Source organism: Eimeria tenella, genomic scaffold (assembly GCF_000499545.2).
Source record: "Eimeria tenella Houghton genomic scaffold, Eth_scaff110, whole genome shotgun sequence".
In the NCBI taxonomy this organism is placed as follows: Eukaryota; Apicomplexa; class Conoidasida; order Eucoccidiorida; family Eimeriidae; genus Eimeria; species Eimeria tenella.
Genome location: NW_013541475.1, coordinates 8,680 through 27,817, shown reverse-complemented (window position 1 = coordinate 27,817; position 19,138 = coordinate 8,680). Strand labels below are relative to the sequence as shown.

The window sequence follows — 19,138 nt, the reverse complement described above, 5'->3', positions numbered from 1 at the left end:
GCATCCGAAAGATGCCGCATTTGTTCAGCACCACTCGAGAATATTGGATTGTTCCCTTGTCCCGAAGAAGGAATGAATGTGTTTGTTCGCTGTCGTCCACAATGGGCTACAGAGCAATTTCTTGCTAGATACGCACGGATTAGTGCCCTCAGGGCCTTTGTGGCTGCCTTTCGGCAGAGTCCTCATCTACGGAGAAAGTGTTAGCAGTACTGTAGAAGTTCTAATTGCTGCTTGGGTTTTGTATGTGGGAAAGGACTATTGGGGGAACAGCGCAACGAGGCGCTTGCACTTCTTGGGTGGCACGCAGTGTTCTGTGTTCGACGGATGTCAACCATGTCCGTGAACCTGTTTAGTGCGGCTGTGTGTTGACCGAAAGTAAACAGTCGGACGGCGTGCACTCCCCATGAAAACCGATCAGCTGACTCCCGCACGCGTGTACGTAGAGTGCAAGAAGCTCTGTGCTCCAGCAGCTCATTGTCTAATTGGCTTTGCGCTCTGAGGCATAGAGCTGCCGCTGTGGTGTGCGAAGCACCCCTTTCCGCGTTATCTCCAGTGGTGAGCTGCTCTTCGAGTACCAAGGACTCGCTACCTTTAAATGTCATCAGTATTCATGCGCTGGCAGTAATATTCAGGCCTCCGTAGTACAGCGTAGCTCCAGTTGCCGCTCAACATGGTACGAACGGCTGTACAGCATATCCCAACGCCCTCTTGCTAAGATGCCCTACAAACTCCCACTTTGTCTACCATAAAAACAAAGTAATTCCGAGCTAATAAAAAGTAGCTGCTGACACAACAGGTGGGATTGACCGCCCGTTAGTGCCGCAGGAACAGCCGGACTCTAGTCTGGTTGTCACCCCAACAATGAGCACATTTAGCGAGACAACCAGCGGTGCATAACAAGCAGTGAAGCCTCTAGAGCAACTGTGCAAGCGCATTTAAACAAATACGCAAATATCGGCGTCAGCAGACGCAACAGCTGAATGGTAACGCGAACTCGAAGTTTGTCGTGAAAGTCTACAGGGCTTGTCAGCAGATGAACACGCGTGAAGTAAACGAGCAGTCTTTCTAGAAGTCTTCACTGTCAGCACCGTGAGAACAATGATAGACAGATGGAGAGGTAGGTCTAAACAACTTCCAGGTTTGCGCAATCGAATCCGCGGTCGCCAGCAACTCTGAGTGAAACGCCTCCTTCTGCTGCAAATGCCGAACAGTTGTTTGGGTCATCGTCTATGAGCAGCACCTGTTCCTTTGAGACGCCGAAGTGCTCAAGAACCTTCGCGCAAGCGCATGACTCGTTCACGCATGTGTGCTTACAACAGCAGCATGCGCAATTACTCTTCATTGGTGCCGTGGACCCAAAAATATCGCTTTAAAAAGTTGGGTATGCCTGTTCAGCTGCACTTGTTGCTGAACAGTGCACCCCACCCACCCACCAGACTGGACGAACGCGGCAACACATGACCAACATCGAAGACCAACCTTGCTTATGTGAAATGATTTGCTAAAAGGCATAGGTTCCTTTAAACCCAAGACCTTGTAGTCAGCTGGCCACTGATAAAGCCTGAAAATGCGAGGCGAATCACAAAAAACAGGCAGGACGTCAGTCGTACCACAGCACTTAGTAAAAACCTCTAGAAATGAAGCACTGCTGCAAAAGCTCTGCGTCCTCACAGACGCAGAGCATGCGTTTTCTAAGTAGTCATTACTCAGCCAAGAAGCTCACGGGGGATAAAAGGGAAACACCGCGTCTACTTTGAACGAGGCAGCGCTCCCTTCAAGCACACGTTGCACTAGCGGCTCGCCTGCAATGCGGTCTGGACGTGATGCGATGGCCCGTGGATCTGCACACATTATCCCCCTAAAGAGCGTCGGCGTGTGCCTTTATAGCACTGCGAGGACTTGGAGCAGCTGCTACAAGTAACAAGAATGAGCCCCACTTCAGTCTACAGAAACTCACCTCCAAAGGTCACAACGGCAATAGGAATCCCGCGAGACGTGACCGCCGATGCGAACGCATCAAAGTCAGGAGAGAGGGACGTAAATATTGGATTATCAGGCACATTCGAAGCGCTGCCACCTAGTAAGACGAACGCACCAAAGGCGTCAGGCTGGCTCCAACACTCCCCAAAAGCCACTGTTCGCTCTACAGGTACGCAAGTATTAGCTATCTTACACCTAGACATATGCAGTGATCGGTTAGACTGCCAGTGAAAACCCGCATAAAGAGTCATGGCTTAAATGGAGATTTCCGCGCTGTGTTCGCGGGTGTACTTGCCTGAATGCACAGTAATCATGGTTAGATCAAAGTCAACAGCAATGACACGAATGCCACCTGTTTTCACAGCGTCAGCAAGAGCTGTGCATGGTTCTTTTGCCGACAAGGCCTTGCAGAGAAGCTTTTTCAGTCGGAGCGCCTTGGTGCCTTTGCTGAAACTGCTTTCTGCTGCAGTGGATGGCAACGCCATTGAAGCAAATGTAAGGAGTATCAGGAGCCAGCTGAAGAACCTTATCCGGTTTCCTGCGCGGAAGGCCTGCTTGCTGCGGCGTTCCAATGACGCACGGCGCAGCTGGCCCGTATTTGCATCACCTGACCAGGTCAGGCAATGACTCTGTCGGTTTTTCACGTTCCGTGAGAGCGTGTGGGGCGCTAACGGCAGACCTGGAGATGCGCTGGCTTGAGTCCACTTCTGCATTGAAACAATACCTGGCGTTGAGTTCCCCTCACGCATTTCGAGTATCCTGCTAGTACCTTACCACTACAGCGAACATACGAGCCAGTCTACACGCATAGCTCTCTGAGCCACGACGCCATCACCCACGCCAGCAATATTTCTAGAAAACCGCTGGAGGAAAGGTTTGACGCCGTCTCATTGCAGTGAGGAAAACAGCACTAATTGGTGAACGCGCGGACAACGCAAAACTTGCTGCGCTTACGAAGGCATACGGCCTTGCTTGTCTCTTCTGTGATATAGTATGCGCACAATATTCCTCAGCAAATGGAGGTGTATGCTCTGGATACCTCTGCGTTCGCCGGGGAAGGATGTGCGAGCCTCTTCTGCATACAAGCCCTCAACGCTCTGGGTGAGATCGAGCAGCTGCGGCCCTAAAACGCCGCCTCCATTTTAGGAATTGGCTAGCCTCCTGCCCGAATTACAGGCATCCGTTAATTTTTTTACAGTTAATTAAATAAATCCGTACGGAAACTAGTAACGAACGGTGCTTTCCTTCGACCCACCAAGCGAAATCCTTTGCCTTTCGTCTCCGCTGGGACTTCGGCTGCACCAGATACCAGCACCCTGTACTCAGCGAGTTAAATTTCAAAAGGCATCTTCTTATATTCATGTCTCCATGTTACGCCAAGCTATATTGTGAGGTGGGTTGCAGTGCACCACTAGCAAAGTTTGCTCTAATGGCATCATGCCGGTTCTAGAGATCTATGCACCGGTGGCGGGGACTCGTACGCTGTATAATGTGTCAACGGGACTTTAAAATTACTCTGTATTCACTGTCTTCGTGAACCTGTGTGGGAAAAATAGTGCAACAAGCTATTGGCTGTTTCTGAAGTGCACCCGACTCATTTTGTACGGTACGAAGGAGCCAAATGCAAAATTCTACAAATGCACTTATGAGCGTTCGGCGAAAGGGTCCATGCGCCTTAGCTTGTGAGGAAACTCTTCATACTGTGGGTTTCCGTTGCTTAACATGCATATATTTGATTGGCAAGTGCAAGTTATGTCCTATAAGTGGCTGGTGCACAGCGGACTATACTGTACACAGGCGGGCCTGTAGGAGCAAAGATAGGAACGGACAGCTAGTCTTCAGATGTTGCGGCACAGCATCCGTTTCACAAAGTGAAAGAGAACAAATGGCCTGTCGAAGGGCCTCTTTACGTATCCAGCGCAGCCGCGTCAGCCGTAGTGACCTAGCGTGCAACATGTGGCTGAGCTTTTGACGCTATATTGTGTCCAAGAAAATCAGTGAACTAATGAGAACAGTTTTAAACAATAGGAACGTCACTGTACTCCTTCTGGAGAACTCTTGGCAGAAGGGTGTGAAAACGACTCCATATTTACTGATTGCCGTAGGTAACTAAATCTACCTGTCCTTCGATGTTCTGAGAATTCATATTCAGTTGGTGAATCAATAGGATACATCTGTTGCTCCTATGCAAAGTGCTCTACACATTCCGCCCTCGAATGCAAGAGCACTTGTCATGACTAGCCAGAGCCACTGTTTTCAAGTTTACACCCCTTGTTCTGCATGTTACGCGGTACTCAATGAAAAAACAGTTGTGCACAGCCACAGGCCTGATGTATTTCTCTCTTCACATGGCTTATGGGCTTCTTTCCCATCCCGTGACCGATTTATCTGAGCTTGAACAACTGGCGACCACACGGTAGCTCCAGCCACAGCCACATTTACCCCTCTATACTACGCCGATGGGCATTTCGACATTAGAAGGTTGAAAACACGTCCATAGAATGAAAAGTATCCTTCAAGCTGAGTTGCTTATGGCTTTGGAAGAATAAGCTTCTGTCTGAGCTAGGACAAATTCAGGATATTGTGCAACAAATTTCTTCTCAGTAGGCTTCAGATATGACTATGTGTTGCACTGTTGTTGGTACAGCATTTTCATAAGCTGCTCCGCGCAGATCTGTTGCTGCTCCGCTGATATGCTGCCGCTCCGCTTCCAGACTACTCTAGCGCCACTTCGCATCTCAAGCTTTCACTTAAAGTGTGGGAACACGAAACTGTTTCCACCAGACTTTAGAGACGCTTAACAAGCTAACAAGCCTTGTAACTGTCTGGAAGTCTGGCAGCCTCCAAGGTGAGCTGCAAACATCTGTGCAAATGGGAAGCAGACCGCTTTCATATTTTCTGCGGCATGCATGTTTACGGATTGACCAAAAACTCGCAAAAAGCATAGATGCTTCACTCAAGTGTGGAGCAAAGAGCGAAAAAAAATAAACTTGAGAACCACAGGAGGCAACTTAATCAGTACCGTGCACCACACTTTGTTGAGCATCAGTCAGTCTGCTGTTGGCCCATCCTTGCTGGCTGACTGACTCAAAATTTCTCTCGCTCGCGACTGAAAGTCACTGATATATTCCCAAGCCCTGCGTGTGCATCCAAGCTCACTCATTGCTATGCGGCACGCAAGCAACTTGTTCATGTGTATGCGAAGCTCCACAATTACAAAGCCTAGTTTGCGCAACAGAATCCGGCTCTTGCTGGACATTCTCGGGTCCCTCTCTTGTTCTGCTTCGCGATCTAGAAACACGGGGTCTCCCCGTTGGCCTCCAGCCTCCTGAACGATTTCACATAAAACGTTTTGCCCAGGCATTTACGGACGCCACAATGGGCAAGACAGCTTTGCAGTAACGTCAGAAAGTCTGCCAGAAAGGTCATCAAATTCCGCATGTGGTAGGCAAAAGTTCCGGAAGCAGTGGAAAGTAGGCTTGCCATGTAACGTACATGGATAGCCAAAATCGCCTGTTGAGCCACAGTCGTCACTGGAGGAACTTCAGAGTGAGCTGACGCGCTCATCAAAGATGAGTCACCAAACATACTTTCCTTGATTATCATCTCTGGCAGGCCCAAATGCTCATCCTTCGGGACCTGAAGCTGCGAAGCACTATGACGACTTGCTCTGGGAGTGTCATGGTCAAGTACGAGTGCAATTATCTTCACGGCTATTCTCTGTATGAGATTTTTATTTTCAAGCAATGATTCGTAAAGGAGAGAAAAACGCAAGTTTCGCTCCTGAAGTTTTGCATCAACTTTTTCGAAGCCTGCATGGACCAAAAGGCTGGCCAGACTCTGGGCTGCCACTTCAGTAGACCCTATGGCACAAAATTCGTAGGCCCTGCGCAAAAAGAGAGAAAGTGCGAAGTACAATGCGATCCCGCTAGTCTAGAGTGCTGGATCAGGTGAATCAAGGCATCAGAAATGGCATCTTAGTTCAGCGCGCTGCCAGTTCTTGCACGTGCACTAAACCCCCTATCAGCAAACTGTGCAGTGTGCCTTACAAAACACAAACAAGGGATGCAAGTGCCACAGGCGCGATCAGCGGCGTTAATGGGGCACAGCTCGACCAGATCTCCGCGACAGCATCATATGTATCGAGGGCAAAACAAACTGCAGAAGATTTCCTGAAGAGCTCCTGGCATTCTGAAACAAGCAAAATGCTTACATGAGGCAGCTAAACATGTTGTATTTCCAACAATGCTTTTTAAGAATGCTTCAAAGTGAAATTGCCGGAGCTCAACAAACATTTTTGGCTCCATCGATACCAGAGCAGTCCGAAAGACAGCACCACAGCAAAAAGACCAAAGGAACAGCCTACTGCAAGCTCACCACAAGCTTTCTCTACGTGTCCCAATAGCTCCCGAAGAGCCTTCATCTGTGACTCGCGGTGTTGACTTGTAGCTTTTGCTGCTTGCTCCACCTCCTCACGCTGAACGTCAGTCAAAGCAGCGTGAGGCTCTACTGGATCCTGCTCAAGGAATTGCCAACTACCAGTGCCAAACTGTCCGTCGAAAAAACTTGTTTCCGCTAACAGGCCCGGGTTTGCTCTCTTTCCCAATTCAGGCTCCATCAGAGACTCCATTTTATCCCAAGTTTCAGTCGCACGTTGCAAGCTCCGCAACTGCGTGCGTATTAGACGGGAGCTCTGCTCAAGTTGTCTCAATGCAGTAATTGTCCTTTTGCCAGCGCCGGCAGGAGAAGTCTCGAAGAGATCCGCCTTTTGTGGACAAGCACACAAAAAGAAGATCCACGTGCTACAGACAATGATTGCTGTAAAAACATCTTTAGAATGAGCTGAATGGCGTGGACACCATCGTTCCACAAACTACTCCGCAAAGACAACTGCGAAATGCTTACATCATTTCCGGCCTCATCCATATGCCCACGCGAAGCTGAAGAGCTCATAGCGGACGATAAACGGGTGAAGCTCCTCTTTAGTCGTTCTCTTGCAAAATCCCGGTAAAGAGCATCGATGGAGCTTCCTCTCCCACCTGGAGCTCTGAAGGCGCCATTGCCGCTGTTGCTTTGCCTGTTCATCTCATCCTTACGGCCGCAGCCTGAGCCGCTCCTAAGACTTAGCACCTGCTCGAAATGCGATTTCATCCCTCTTGTGGTGCCCTGCCTAAGTGGAGTAAATATGCTGAATTCGCTCATCCGTCGACGCTCCGCATCTTCCTGCATTCTTCTCACAATATCTTTAAAGGAGGGAAGACTTCCACGAGAGCCCGTAACTGAACTAGATCTCTGGCGCCGAAAATTCTCCGGAATGTGAGAAGAGCCCTTCACAGGCGGAGTGCCCGTGACAGTGCGTTGATTCCGAAGACTAGCGGGACGGCCACCAGGCTGACTAGCAGAAAGGAGTGGATTTCCCACTCGTCCACCATAAACCGCGCTTTCTGCGTCCTTCAAGCCCCCACACAAGCTTCGTGAATACTCAGTCCCATGCTCTCCATCAGTGCTACGTCTTCTGCTTCGCATATTGCTGGATGGCCACCGATCTGGAAAGTCAAGCACTCTGGACCGCGGGCTGGTAGCGAGCCAACCCGAGACGCTCTCTGGCGAGACACTTCTTGTTTGCTCGTCATATTTCTCAAGCCTTCTTACGGGGGTCTTTGAAGTCTCTGGCCTTGTTGGATCTGAGAGCACAGCAGCAAATACAACTTGGTAGAAAGGATGACTGTAGGTCAATGAGATGTTGTCGCCCCACTGGCACGCATTTCGCGTGGATACGCTCACAGCCCACAGCGCTCTTCAGAAAACCAAAAATCAGCTGTCACCTTCAGGGGTTCATCCCATCCCTGGAGCCGGCCACTGGCCACTGCTGTTTTGGGTTTCATGACAAGGCAACGCTTACCAACAACTGTGTAATTTGTGGATCCAAGGATCCACCAGTCGCCTGCCTTGCCATCTGTCGGCGTGGGCAGCTGTGTAGTTCCACCAAGAGAGCCACGCGTCCGGCCTAGCGTGGAAGTCGGCATACTGCCGGGACACCAATAGGAATTCAGCTGCTGCTTTGGTCAGTGAGGACACCAGTGAAACCTGCCCCACTAAAAGGCTCCACGAGAAGGGGAAAGACAGTTACAGTGAAGGAATAACTGAAAAGGCTCTAATGTGGGTAAATAAGTTAAAAAATTCCCACTTGACAGACAGGCTATTGTCTTCTTCAGTGCTCCGCACCGGCCCATGATTGCAGAAGCACGCGGAGTACCGTAAGTTATCTCCAAGGAGATTAGACAAAAGTCTCGCTTCAGCATATGCGCCGCATGGAAACAGCCTGATCCGGCAGAGCGCATGAAACTAAAACTGACCAGTCCCTTGCGAATCGATGAGCTCGAACCAGCATTTCATTTGGCCGGACTGCCAGCGCCCGCCCCAACATGAAAAAAGTAGTACCTTTCAGTACATAAAAATTTATTTTACAGGCTTGGTCCACGTTGGTCGCATGCTTGAGGCCGGTACTTGGCACCGGACAACGAGGGGCCAGAGTTCTCAGGATGTTTGCCGGTGTGTGGCTCGTGCCCGTGTCTCTCGGTCACAGCTTATTGGACTGAGTTTAGCCTTTAATAACTATAATTGAACTTTTTTAGACGTTAGTGTGGGACAATCAAGCCCTAAGGCCCTACCAGCACGCAGTATTAATTCCATAAGCCTTTCGCGCGCCCATCGAGCGACCCATCCATGGTTCGCCGAGCACAGGGTAGTGGCGCTCGCAAATGACCGGCTTCTCAAACATAAGAGCATTATAGGAAGAGTATTTTGGTCACGAATGCAGTTTTAATGGCCTGGAAAACACGCCGAACACATCACCTCCCCACCACTGAAGAGGCCGTCTATGGTGCGACCGCTGGAACAACTATATAAGAAAAGTGCCTTGCTGAAGGAAGCCCGTTCCTAGTTCCAGAACCTTAACAGGCAACTACATTAAAATTCGTGGGCCCCAGAGGCTTGTCACTAGAAAATTCGCATTTTGGAGCTCGCCACTGCCCTGCTGCCCTTGAGGGGCCTCTACGGACGCAGAATAGCCCGGCGTCCCGGGCCTGGGATCACAAGATCCTACAGAAGGCAACTGCCCAAGTAAACTCCTTCGCTCTGATATTTCTGAGGTTCCGGTTTCACGGACAACCTAGCCCGGGGCAGGACCTAACCTGTCTCATAGATTAACAACCAGTACTAAAACTGCTGCCTACTGGAGCGTACATGAAGCGTATATAGCACCCAGTAAGCACTCTTCGATATGACGGCAAGACAGTCGTACAAGCCAGCTCCTTCGTAGTCAGTTTTTCGTGCACTCTCTCGAATTCGTGAGTGCGCATGGCTTCTCACCTACAAGTTCGGGCCTTGGGCCTGTAACGCGAAAGCACAAGGCACAGGCGACCGCGTAGGCGCCAACTGAGCACTGCCTCTGCTAGGGCAGTGCGCACGCTCTCAGCAAGCCACTAAGTGCTCGCAATTCAGTCTTGCTGCATTTCTTCCTTTCCAATTACATGGCCTCCCCCAAGCAAACAGAGGGGCCGACTTCTTGTCAACTTTCGCTTCGATGAAACCGTGCTCGCCGAACCAGTTGTTCCTGCTGTACTGATCTCTCCTACTTGCCACAGCCTCGTGCGCCTGCAATAAATTCAAGCCTTTCCAAAAACTCCCCCAATATCTCCCCCACGTTTTCATGACCGCCTCCCAATTGAGGCTCATTCATACTTCACATTTTGCTTTCCATCGGCATCTGTTCTCCCTCATTCCGCAGATCTTCCTGAACTTCAACTGCGTCGGCGAAAGCAAGCTGAGACTTGCCGTGGCGTCCCAAAATATGTTCTCTGTTCCGATGCAGCCTCCAGGTTGCGTCAATGCCTTCTTCTGCCCTGCGTATCCAGTTTTGCTGGTCTCGGACGCTGCTGAAATGTCTGTACACAGCTGAGAACAAACAAATAATGCCCAAGAATGCCAACAGAGTAGACGCAATAGAGGCAATATCTTCCCGGTCAAGACTGGCGAATCTGGCGAGCACATGGGCGGGACCTCCAGTCACAGATTCATCTCGTTCGTAAGAAATCCAAACTGAAAGCAAAAGAAACAGAAGCCCGACGACAAATACCTTCGCGCCCAACACGCGCGGGGCCTTTGGCAAAAACAGCAGCGGGTACAGCGGGTCATCTAGCAACACCAGACTCTGCCCTTCTTGTTTCTTTTCAGAAAGGTCCCCCACTCCGAGTCGAGAATCCCCTGCTGCAGCCCCCCCACTTTCTCCCTTGACGGCTGTCTGCTCGCTGCCGTCTACACCGGGCAAGCCAATAAGGGAATAGGAGTATTCTGTGGCCGAGTTTTTGTTGGTGTTTCCGGGGTCATTCTTGTTTGCCCACTTCTGCCCAACGTGGGCAGCCCAGGGTGACCCTAAAATGTTCTTTTGAGGCGATGCTGTCACTTCACGCCGCCCCAAAACGTGGTATTCGCCAGAGTTTTCTGCAAAAAAGCTGTGCTCTTTGGCATCAACGGAAACTGCAGCAAATTCCCTGCCTCCCACTGCTGACCCAGCAACCCCAAGAGTGGAATGGAGCCCCCCCACTGAAAAATACAGGGAAAGCACAGTTAGCCAATTCATTGCTGTTCAAGGGGCGACGGTCTGCTGAGGCAGCGGGCAAGTCACTCCAGGAGCAGCACTTTGAAAGCAAGTGAAGCACAGCGCATCTGCCGCAGTTTCCTGCGAACACTATTGGGAAATATTAATCAATCCGCCAGCCTCGGGTGCAGCCTTCGAATAACGTTTCCTTTACGCTCCAAGTATACACCGACAGCAGCCACAGCGTCAAGCTGCGCACCGCAGCAGCGGGCGGCTGAGTGGACTACTCCACTGCCAACGGCAAATGCAGAAGCTTTACTGACCGGAAAATACTTCCAGTGGGGAAAAGGTGACAAAAAGTAAACACACTTCCTCCACCTCAGAAGCTCAAACTATGGCTCTCAAGAAGATAGAAGGGCCCGTGAAGCGCAAGCTTCGGTGGAGTCTGAATAGACCAAAACTAAAAAGAAGCGAGTCAACTTTGGTAACGTGTTCCTGAGGGCTCCATACGGAAGAAGGACGTACCACTGGCCTCCGCCCCCAAAACCAGTTTGGCAATGTTTCGAGTGTCTCTCGGAAGCTTCCTAATGCTCCCCTTCAAGTTAGCGGACTCCAAATATACATTAAAAACTATTGCAAAACGGAGCTGAAAGCTTGGAAAATATTTCCCCAAGAAGGTAACTATTCCAGAATCAGGACAGTGCATGTGCTGCTCGAGCGCTCCACTGTCTCAGTGGCGACTCATTAGATAGCAGATCCTCTTTATTTTTACTCCCCTAAGGAATATTCCCCTTTTGCTACCTTTGAATCAGTTATTTTCCAAGCCATTAAAGCATAACATCAACAGGCCTTGCAGAAGTAAGGAGAAAGCTCGTCCATTTGCTGGTGAGCGTTGAGCGTTGTTCGAGACAAACCGCTAAGACCACCAACGGTCTCAGCAAGATGCATATCTCGGGCCCCCGAGTATTAGTGCGATTTTTTTGCCAGTAATACCTTGATGATACTTCAGTTGTGCAGAAATAATTGTAAAGTCGCCCAACATACGACGTTTTAAACTGGATGTTGCAGCAGAAGGTGCACAGGGGTCAAGCGACTGTAACATTGACAGTGCATTTAGAGGGAGTTCACAAAGTCAAAGATATGCAAAAGCTCCCTATTAAATACGATTTAGGGCCCATTTCATGTAGCGTTGCAATGAGTGAAATACTTGAGGCAAGCAAACAAGCACGCCAATCACGCCAAGGTAGCACTGGCTACCAAAGAGCAGTATCCTGCGGACGATTACTCTCAACTTACTACTCTAAAGCTGTGTAGAAATAAGGACTAGGTTGTAACCCGCACACAACGTGCGCTGATAGCGCTGAACACTTCCTGGCTCTAGTCATGGGAAAGCTACTAGTGGTCCTTATTGTTTTGGTCAAGTCGTAAACTTAAGAGGACGTGAAAGAAATCAATGTTGTCCAATGGAACAAAGACGCTCGAAAGGACGCAACGAACTTGTGTTCCCCCCCGCAGCGTAATGAGTTGATGGTAGCTGGGCAGAACAGTTTTATCTGAAAGCTGTCCTCTCTTGTGAGGAAGCAAGGTTTTCGTTGCCTAAAGAGCTTTCATCTTCCAGCTATGCATGCAACAAGAAAGTAAGTGGTGCTACCGCTTGGCTGCGGAACATCTGTTTGGAGAGTTCTGGAGTCTCTCGTGGCTCCACTTTGCCAAGAGATTAGAGTTGAAGTTCTGTTACTTTGAGTTCCCAGCAATCTAGTATCTGGAAAGACTGTATTTGACTGGTGACACCAAGGGAGAGTGGAAAAAGAAGCATTGCTTGACTGAAGACGCTTTCCCCTCCTGGTTGTAGCTTATACCCGAAATATTGATTAATTGCAAACATTCATTTAAAACATCCCCGAGTCAGCTCGAATATAGTGGCAGGTTCCAGAGGCCTCATTATGAAGGAGAAGGAAACATCAAACTCCGCTTCTCAAGTGGAGGAGCTGTTTATTAGTGGCACTTTCGTGTGTGAAGGAAACGACATGAACTCCTCAGTTTAATTGGGGCACGAGCAGCGAATATTAGCATCGGGGAAAGAAATAATAGACAATGAACTTGGGGATAAAATATCCGGGAAAGAATAGCAAAGGCTACAACACGCTGTAAGTGGACCCCCTTCAACCCAGATAAAACCCGGTGACAGAGAATAGTCTAGGCTACAAATAACGAGTCCCTAACGTGGCCAACCAAGATTGGGAACAACCTAGCTAACACTGAAGCATCCATAAATCAAAGCTGCTTAACCCTGTCCACGGCCGAAAGGCTCCGGAAACCTTTACAAACAATCAAGAGCGGCCACACCGGCATCACGCGGTTGGAAATCTCTTAACTAAGGTGTCCTTATGGAAAGAGCAGCCAAGTGAACAGAAGACGAGAACTCTTAAGACGGACTTAATCAGCCACTACAGCAAGAAAAGAGAGCCATGAAATGAAAGCGGGTCACCAACCGAAGGTCGTCACGATCAGTGGGCCGCAGCGTATAGAAGTGCCCAATCCGCTATTAAAAGCTGAAACGACAATTCAGATTGCAATGGCATTTCGTTGTAAAAGGTCCCGACAGTTAGGTTCGCAGCGCCGTTTTCACTGTGCAGCTTACTGTGCAGCCATCTAGGTTCTTCCCGCAACGCGGCAGTTTTTACTAACGAATCCAGCTGAAATTAGTCCCATAAAATGTAGCTAAAAGTTTCATGCTATAGTTTAAATGTGGAGACGTTTTGAAGGCGGATCAATGGCCGCAGCGCTACCCAAAAAGGCTGGTTGTAAACGAAAGCTACAATGAGCTAGCCCACCGCGCTTTGAAGGCGTGCTAGAACCCGAAAATTCTGGGGGCCAGTTTTCTCTCGTGATGAAAAAGTGCATGCATGTTATACTGAAAGTGTTTCAGCCTACAGAAATGTCACAGCAGCCGAAACCAACCTATCTATGAACAGACAGCCACAGCTCTTCACGACCACAGCTACAACGCTGCATGATGGGGCCCATCGCACGGAGTAATTCTGCTCTACAAGATCCCTTTCCTGTAAATTCACCTTTTTATGTCACGTAGTGTCAAAGACAAACTAGAATTGAGGCCTTGATCCTATCACGGGCACTCAGAAGAAGTCCTGTAGGTAAGCAGAGCTGCGCGTGCGGCCGTCAGCAGCCACCCAGCACCACCACCGCCACAACCCCTGAAATGCTCCCTCCGTTGTGCAAGCCTCCATTGCCTTGATTCTCACAGGCGAAAGCTTCTCTTCTTTGGCTTTCTTATACTCAATTTTCTCGAGAGACTGTTCTGTCGAGGCAGGAATCGGCACAGTTGCGTGCGCCTGCTGTCTGGTGCCCCTTCTTGCCTGCAGCAGGGCGCTGACACGTCGCCGTCCTTTGCGTGCAGTTGCCTTTCCCTGCCACTTCTTTCTTTCGCGAAAATGAGAGAAATCGTTCACGTTCAGGGCGGCCAATGCGGCAACCAAATTGGCGCCAAGTTCTGGGAGGTTATTTCGGATGAACACGGCATAGCCCCGGTGAGGAGCCCCGCATTTTTCTCGGATATACCGCAGTTCATGTTGGTGCACATGAAGATTTTATAAGCACTCATCAGCTTCTTACTAGATACAGTTTCATTCAGCTTCCAGAGCCGCGATTTCTCCCTCTGGATGGGTGCATTAGTGGGTCCAGCGGGCGGCGTGTCCCGTGCGCCTAGCCATCGGCTGCCGCATCCATGAAAAAAAGCGGTTGCCTCGCCTTAATTCACTTCGGCATCTGCAATACTTTTTCATTTTATTATGTATCAATTCATGGTGATGCTTCCCCCTGAATCTTTCAGCGCTCAGTAGTACATTGATCCGCTTGCATCCAGCGCAGGCCCCAGGGGGCCGCTGTGGAATGCAACGCAGTAGGAAAAAGTTTCACGACTTTTCAAGAAGTCTAAAGATTTCTGTGGTGACTGAGCAGCGTGGAAGTGTACTTGCTTGCTAGGGAACCGTTGCATCTGGAGCAGACCGCGGAGACCGTCTGCAGGCCTGTGCGTCATCCTGTTTGCTTTCCCTTTGAAATGTTTCGCAGACCGGCACGTACAAGGGTGACAGTGATCTCCAGCTCGAGCGCATTTCAGTCTTCTACAATGAAGCTACGGGCGGACGCTACGTGCCCAGGGCCGTCCTCATGGACCTGGAGCCCGGCACGATGGACTCTGTGCGATCGGGGCCTTTCGGGCAGCTTTTTCGCCCCGACAACTTCGTGTTCGGCCAGACCGGCGCGGGCAACAACTGGGCGAAGGGTCATTACACTGAGGGCGCGGAGCTGATCGACTCAGTGCTCGACGTGGTGCGGAAAGAGGCGGAGGGCTGCGACTGCCTACAGGGCTTCCAGGTCACGCACTCGCTGGGAGGAGGCACGGGGAGCGGCATGGGAACGCTGCTGATCAGCAAAGTCCGCGAAGAATACCCCGACAGGATCATGGAAACCTTCTCGGTGTTCCCGTCGCCGAAGGTGTCGGACACTGTGGTGGAGCCGTACAACGCGACGCTTTCCGTGCACCAGCTGGTCGAAAACGCAGACGAGGTTCAGGTCATTGACAACGAAGCACTTTACGACATTTGCTTCCGCACTCTGAAGCTCACGACCCCCACCTACGGGGACCTCAACCACCTGGTCAGCGCCGCCATGTCCGGGGTGACTTGCTCGCTGCGCTTCCCGGGCCAGCTGAACTCCGACCTCAGGAAGCTCGCCGTCAACTTGGTGCCTTTCCCGCGTCTGCACTTCTTCCTCATTGGCTTCGCCCCGCTGACCAGCCGCGGCTCCCAGCAGTACCGCGCCTTGACTGTGCCCGAACTCACCCAGCAAATGTTCGACGCCAAGAACATGATGTGCGCCTCGGACCCGCGCCACGGCCGCTACCTGACGGCCTGCGCGCTTTTCCGCGGCCGCATGAGCACCAAGGAGGTCGACGAGCAAATGCTGAATGTGCAAAACAAGAACTCCTCCTACTTCGTCGAGTGGATCCCCAACAACATGAAGTCGGGGGTCTGCGACATCCCGCCAAAGGGGCTCAAGATGTCCGTCACCTTCGTCGGAAACTCAACCGCCATTCAAGAAATGTTCAAGCGCGTGTCCGACCAGTTCACGGCCATGTTCAGGCGCAAGGCTTTCCTCCACTGGTGAGTTTCCTAGCAACTCTGCATGCAGCGCTCTCCTTTCAGCATGCACGCACTTTCAATAAACTCCGAATGGCTGTGCACTTCGCTCCGTTCAGGTACACTGGAGAGGGTATGGACGAAATGGAGTTCACCGAAGCCGAGTCTAACATGAACGATCTGGTATCTGAATACCAGCAGTACCAGGTGGGTTTGGTGATTTTAATGCTGCGTCAGAATTTCGTGTTTGGTTGCGGGTAGAAAGAATGGCTTTTGCCTCGCTTTCATTCCATTTTCTCAGGATGCAACCGCCGAGGAGGAAGGCGAATTTGACGAGGAAGAGGGGGTCATGGACGCAGAGGGCGCAGCGTAAAAAGGTGGAATTAATTGGCTCGCTTCTTTCTCTCGTCTCTAGGGATGCTTTAGTTGCGGTTTCGGAGGCAGTCCTACGGACTGCCCCGGCACTCCGCATTTTCCCCAGCACGTCACAGATGTATTGCATCAGCGAAATTGTGTTGTGTCGCCGTGCCGGCCAAATCGTTGAGGGGAATCCGTGTAGTTGCGCAGCGAGAAAAACACAAATCGTTTATGTAGGGAATTGTCAAAGCAGGGGAGCGACCGGCGAACCCGAAAGATGCCGTTCGCACAACTGAAAGGTTTTGTCTTTTGGCTCAACGAACCTCAGCTGATGCACGGGAATTAATCTGCGTAGCCAGTGTCCGCTATTTGCTGAGCGCGCCTTCACTGGCGCGCTCTGTTGTCTGGCATTCAGACACTCTACAAATAGCTGATGTTGCCCTCAACGGCGACGGCACAGAACGCTGCTGCTGAAAGGGAGTTGGGTCCCGTCCCGGGGTCTGCCAGCTCCATTATTCATTATTTAGTGCTGGATTTGGCGCACACTATTTTCTATTCTTGCTGCATACGTGTCAAGAGATGTTCGACTATGTGTCGTCTCGAGAGTGAGCAGCAACGCCTTTTAGGGGACTGGGTAGAAGTCAACGGTAACGCGAGTAGGGAAACTGGAGCAAAACGAGGCGTAGTCAAGCCTAGTTCTCGAGGAATGCACTTTAATGAAATAATCTTGTTACTGTTTTCTACAGTTGATGACAGATCGGAGCCAGGTTCTGTGGTTTCCGCTCTGGTGAGGTGCAGTGTCAGTGACAGCGCCGGCACTGACAAGCAGCTGCTGCCGGTAACACTCAGCAGCCACATTAACCCCCTCTGGATGCAGCTTTTTTTTCCTTTTCCCTTACATCTAGAAGTGCTCGGTCCAGCTCCAGCACAACGCGGGCGAGAGCCTCAGGGTGCACCCCCTGCTCCAGCATTTTGGTCAAAATGGTCAGGGATTCCCTATCAAGTCCCGTGTTGAGGATATTTGAGATCTCCATCAAGAGGTCTTCTCGCGTAGTAGTGTCATTCTCGCAATCCAACATGACCATGTTGTTAGTGGGTACAGAAAAATGCGCTTAATGCAACGAAGTCTGTCGGAATCTTCTGCTGAATGGCCTTCCCCGGCATCGAAATATGATCCCGCAAACAGCCAACCCACAGAAGAGCCAGCCATGGGATGGCCATTTAGGCAAAGGACAACATAGCTCTGAAATGAAGACACGGTGTGAAGGAAGACATCGAACCACTCTTGAACAGAATGCTGGCAATGTGCTGCTTACGTTGCCAGGTACTTCAGCACAAGTTATTTGCAAGCTTTGTAAATCTCTATACAACGCAAATAAATGACGCTGTATTCAGTGTATTCAGTGACAGACACCACAGATACGATTTGCAGCCACCGCCGCCGCCAGGCGCATGCGAACTTGTGTAGGCCCCACCACTTAGCAGAATTAAATTTTATACAGCAAACCTATTACAACGCAAAGTCTCAACTCGTTTAATTGTAAAAGAAAGTAAACTGCGTGGTTAATTATATAACAGTTGGTCAAATGCAAATTTTCGGAGCGGCCGGCTGGATGGCCGAGTGGTCTAAGGCGCTGCGTTTAGGCCGCAGTCCGCAAGGGCGTGGGTTCGAACCCCACTCCAGTCATTTCTTTGATGAATCTGTTCTTTTCTTGATCAGGCTCTGCTCAACCACGTTTTGCCGATCAAATTGTACTTACAGGCTGCGCTAACTTGCATTCGTGGGGCCCTTGCACAGGGGTAGAACAGCAAATAGCTGAGCATCACTGCAGCGACACTGAAGCCACGCAACACGTTGTGCTACCCAAAATGCTTTCCCAGCACATGTGCTGACTTGTTTGTTGGAAAGCGAATGCCTATTGCGTTGGGGCAGCTTCTCTTTGGGCCGCGCTGCCAACGCACATTTGAAATGAAGCGTTTTGTTCGTCGTGACAGCTGAAGTGTTCAATAATTTAACAGCAGCAGCTGCTGTGGCATAAACTGTGCTAGCATTTTAGTTTCTGAATGATGCTGTGGAGCTGACGCCAAGTGGGCTGGGCTTCGTTGAATGATTGCGAATTCATTTCGAAAGTCACGCCTGCTCACCAACAGAGTTTGAAATGTTGCAAATTAACATCCAGAGGGAAGTCTACATCAACTGCATGCATTAAAGAGCTTCGATTTTCATGTTGTGACGTTAAAAGGCCCTTTCACTGAAGTGTGCAAAACTGAATGAGGACATCCAAGGCCCTGAAACTCTCTTCTTTGCACTCTCTTGCAATGATGATGGTTATTAACGACTAATAACAGTTCAGTCGGGCCATATGATGGCTCAAATGTTGCAGCCACGCCAAGTTTGCACCTTTCTCCAATTAGAATACTGGCCAGATTGGCCGAGGACAGTATTGAAGGCTTCCTGTGTAATGAAATTATCTGAACATGCCTCCCGTCTGCAGCTCTGCATGCGCCATACGTAAATTTCTTAATTGTATTGACCAATTACCAGCCGCACTAGCGAAATATGAATTGCTGATGAGACAAATGCCATAATTTAGACAAAAATACTATGTCCACCGTGCCTGAATGGTCTGCAGTTTATTTTTAAACGCTTCAAATACCTGTGTTGATTTGTTCCACAAAGTAGCATGAGGTATCTTCAATGCGCTTGAACAGTAGAAAAGTTGGCTGGTATCGCCTTCGTGGGGAACTTGAGCCATTACTAAAATAAAAATTACAGAATGAAGCCTCTTTAGACGAGGTGAAAAGGCAAACAACTGCCGGCCTTCAATGCATTCGATGCGGAACTGTGTCGCAATACATGGCATGCATTCAGCGTTTCAGGGAAAATGACATCTGCATAAACGCACTTTTATGTCAGAAGAGTTGTAGAGGAAATTACGTGGAAAATTTTTTTTTTGGCTTCTCCTGTGGATGTGGGGGCTCAAGCTGGGGCTGAGAACTCCCGTTGTGCCTACGGCCGCTGCTGTCTAGAAGGCACTTGTAT

General features: G+C 50.0%; 5 protein-coding genes across 5 annotated transcripts; 1 reads left to right on the top strand and 4 right to left on the bottom strand.

Annotated features, from left to right (window-relative positions):
• Positions 1-1,123: 1,123 nt before the first annotated feature.
• Positions 1,124-2,465, bottom strand: ETH_00002535 (p36 protein, putative; the record flags this gene model as incomplete). Its single annotated transcript, XM_013372898.1, has 5 exons — positions 1,124-1,273; positions 1,480-1,561; positions 1,724-1,841; positions 1,958-2,077; positions 2,276-2,465. The coding sequence occupies 5 exons, from the start codon at positions 2,463-2,465 to the stop codon at positions 1,124-1,126; spliced, it is 660 nt and encodes a 219-aa protein (XP_013228352.1).
• Positions 2,466-5,029: 2,564 nt separating this feature from the next.
• ETH_00002530 (uncharacterized protein) lies at positions 5,030-8,006 on the bottom strand (the record flags this gene model as incomplete). Its single annotated transcript, XM_013372897.1, has 6 exons — positions 5,030-5,308; positions 5,476-5,866; positions 6,030-6,171; positions 6,358-6,745; positions 6,886-7,664; positions 7,883-8,006. The coding sequence occupies 6 exons, from the start codon at positions 8,004-8,006 to the stop codon at positions 5,030-5,032; spliced, it is 2,103 nt and encodes a 700-aa protein (XP_013228351.1).
• Positions 8,007-9,724: 1,718 nt separating this feature from the next.
• Positions 9,725-10,621, bottom strand: ETH_00002525 (uncharacterized protein; the record flags this gene model as incomplete). The annotated part of the gene is made up of 1 exon (XM_013372896.1): positions 9,725-10,621. The coding sequence occupies one exon, from the start codon at positions 10,619-10,621 to the stop codon at positions 9,725-9,727; it is 897 nt and encodes a 298-aa protein (XP_013228350.1).
• A 3,410-nt stretch (positions 10,622-14,031) lies between these two features.
• ETH_00002520 (tubulin beta chain) lies at positions 14,032-16,111 on the top strand (the record flags this gene model as incomplete). Its single annotated transcript, XM_013372895.1, has 4 exons — positions 14,032-14,127; positions 14,669-15,762; positions 15,858-15,945; positions 16,040-16,111. 4 exons carry the CDS (start codon positions 14,032-14,034, stop codon positions 16,109-16,111), a joined length of 1,350 nt encoding a protein of 449 aa, XP_013228349.1.
• An 841-nt stretch (positions 16,112-16,952) lies between these two features.
• On the bottom strand, positions 16,953-17,180 carry ETH_00002515 (uncharacterized protein; the record flags this gene model as incomplete). Its single annotated transcript, XM_013372894.1, has 1 exon — positions 16,953-17,180. One exon carries the CDS (start codon positions 17,178-17,180, stop codon positions 16,953-16,955), a length of 228 nt encoding a protein of 75 aa, XP_013228348.1.
• Between the last annotated feature and the right edge of the window lie 1,958 nt (positions 17,181-19,138).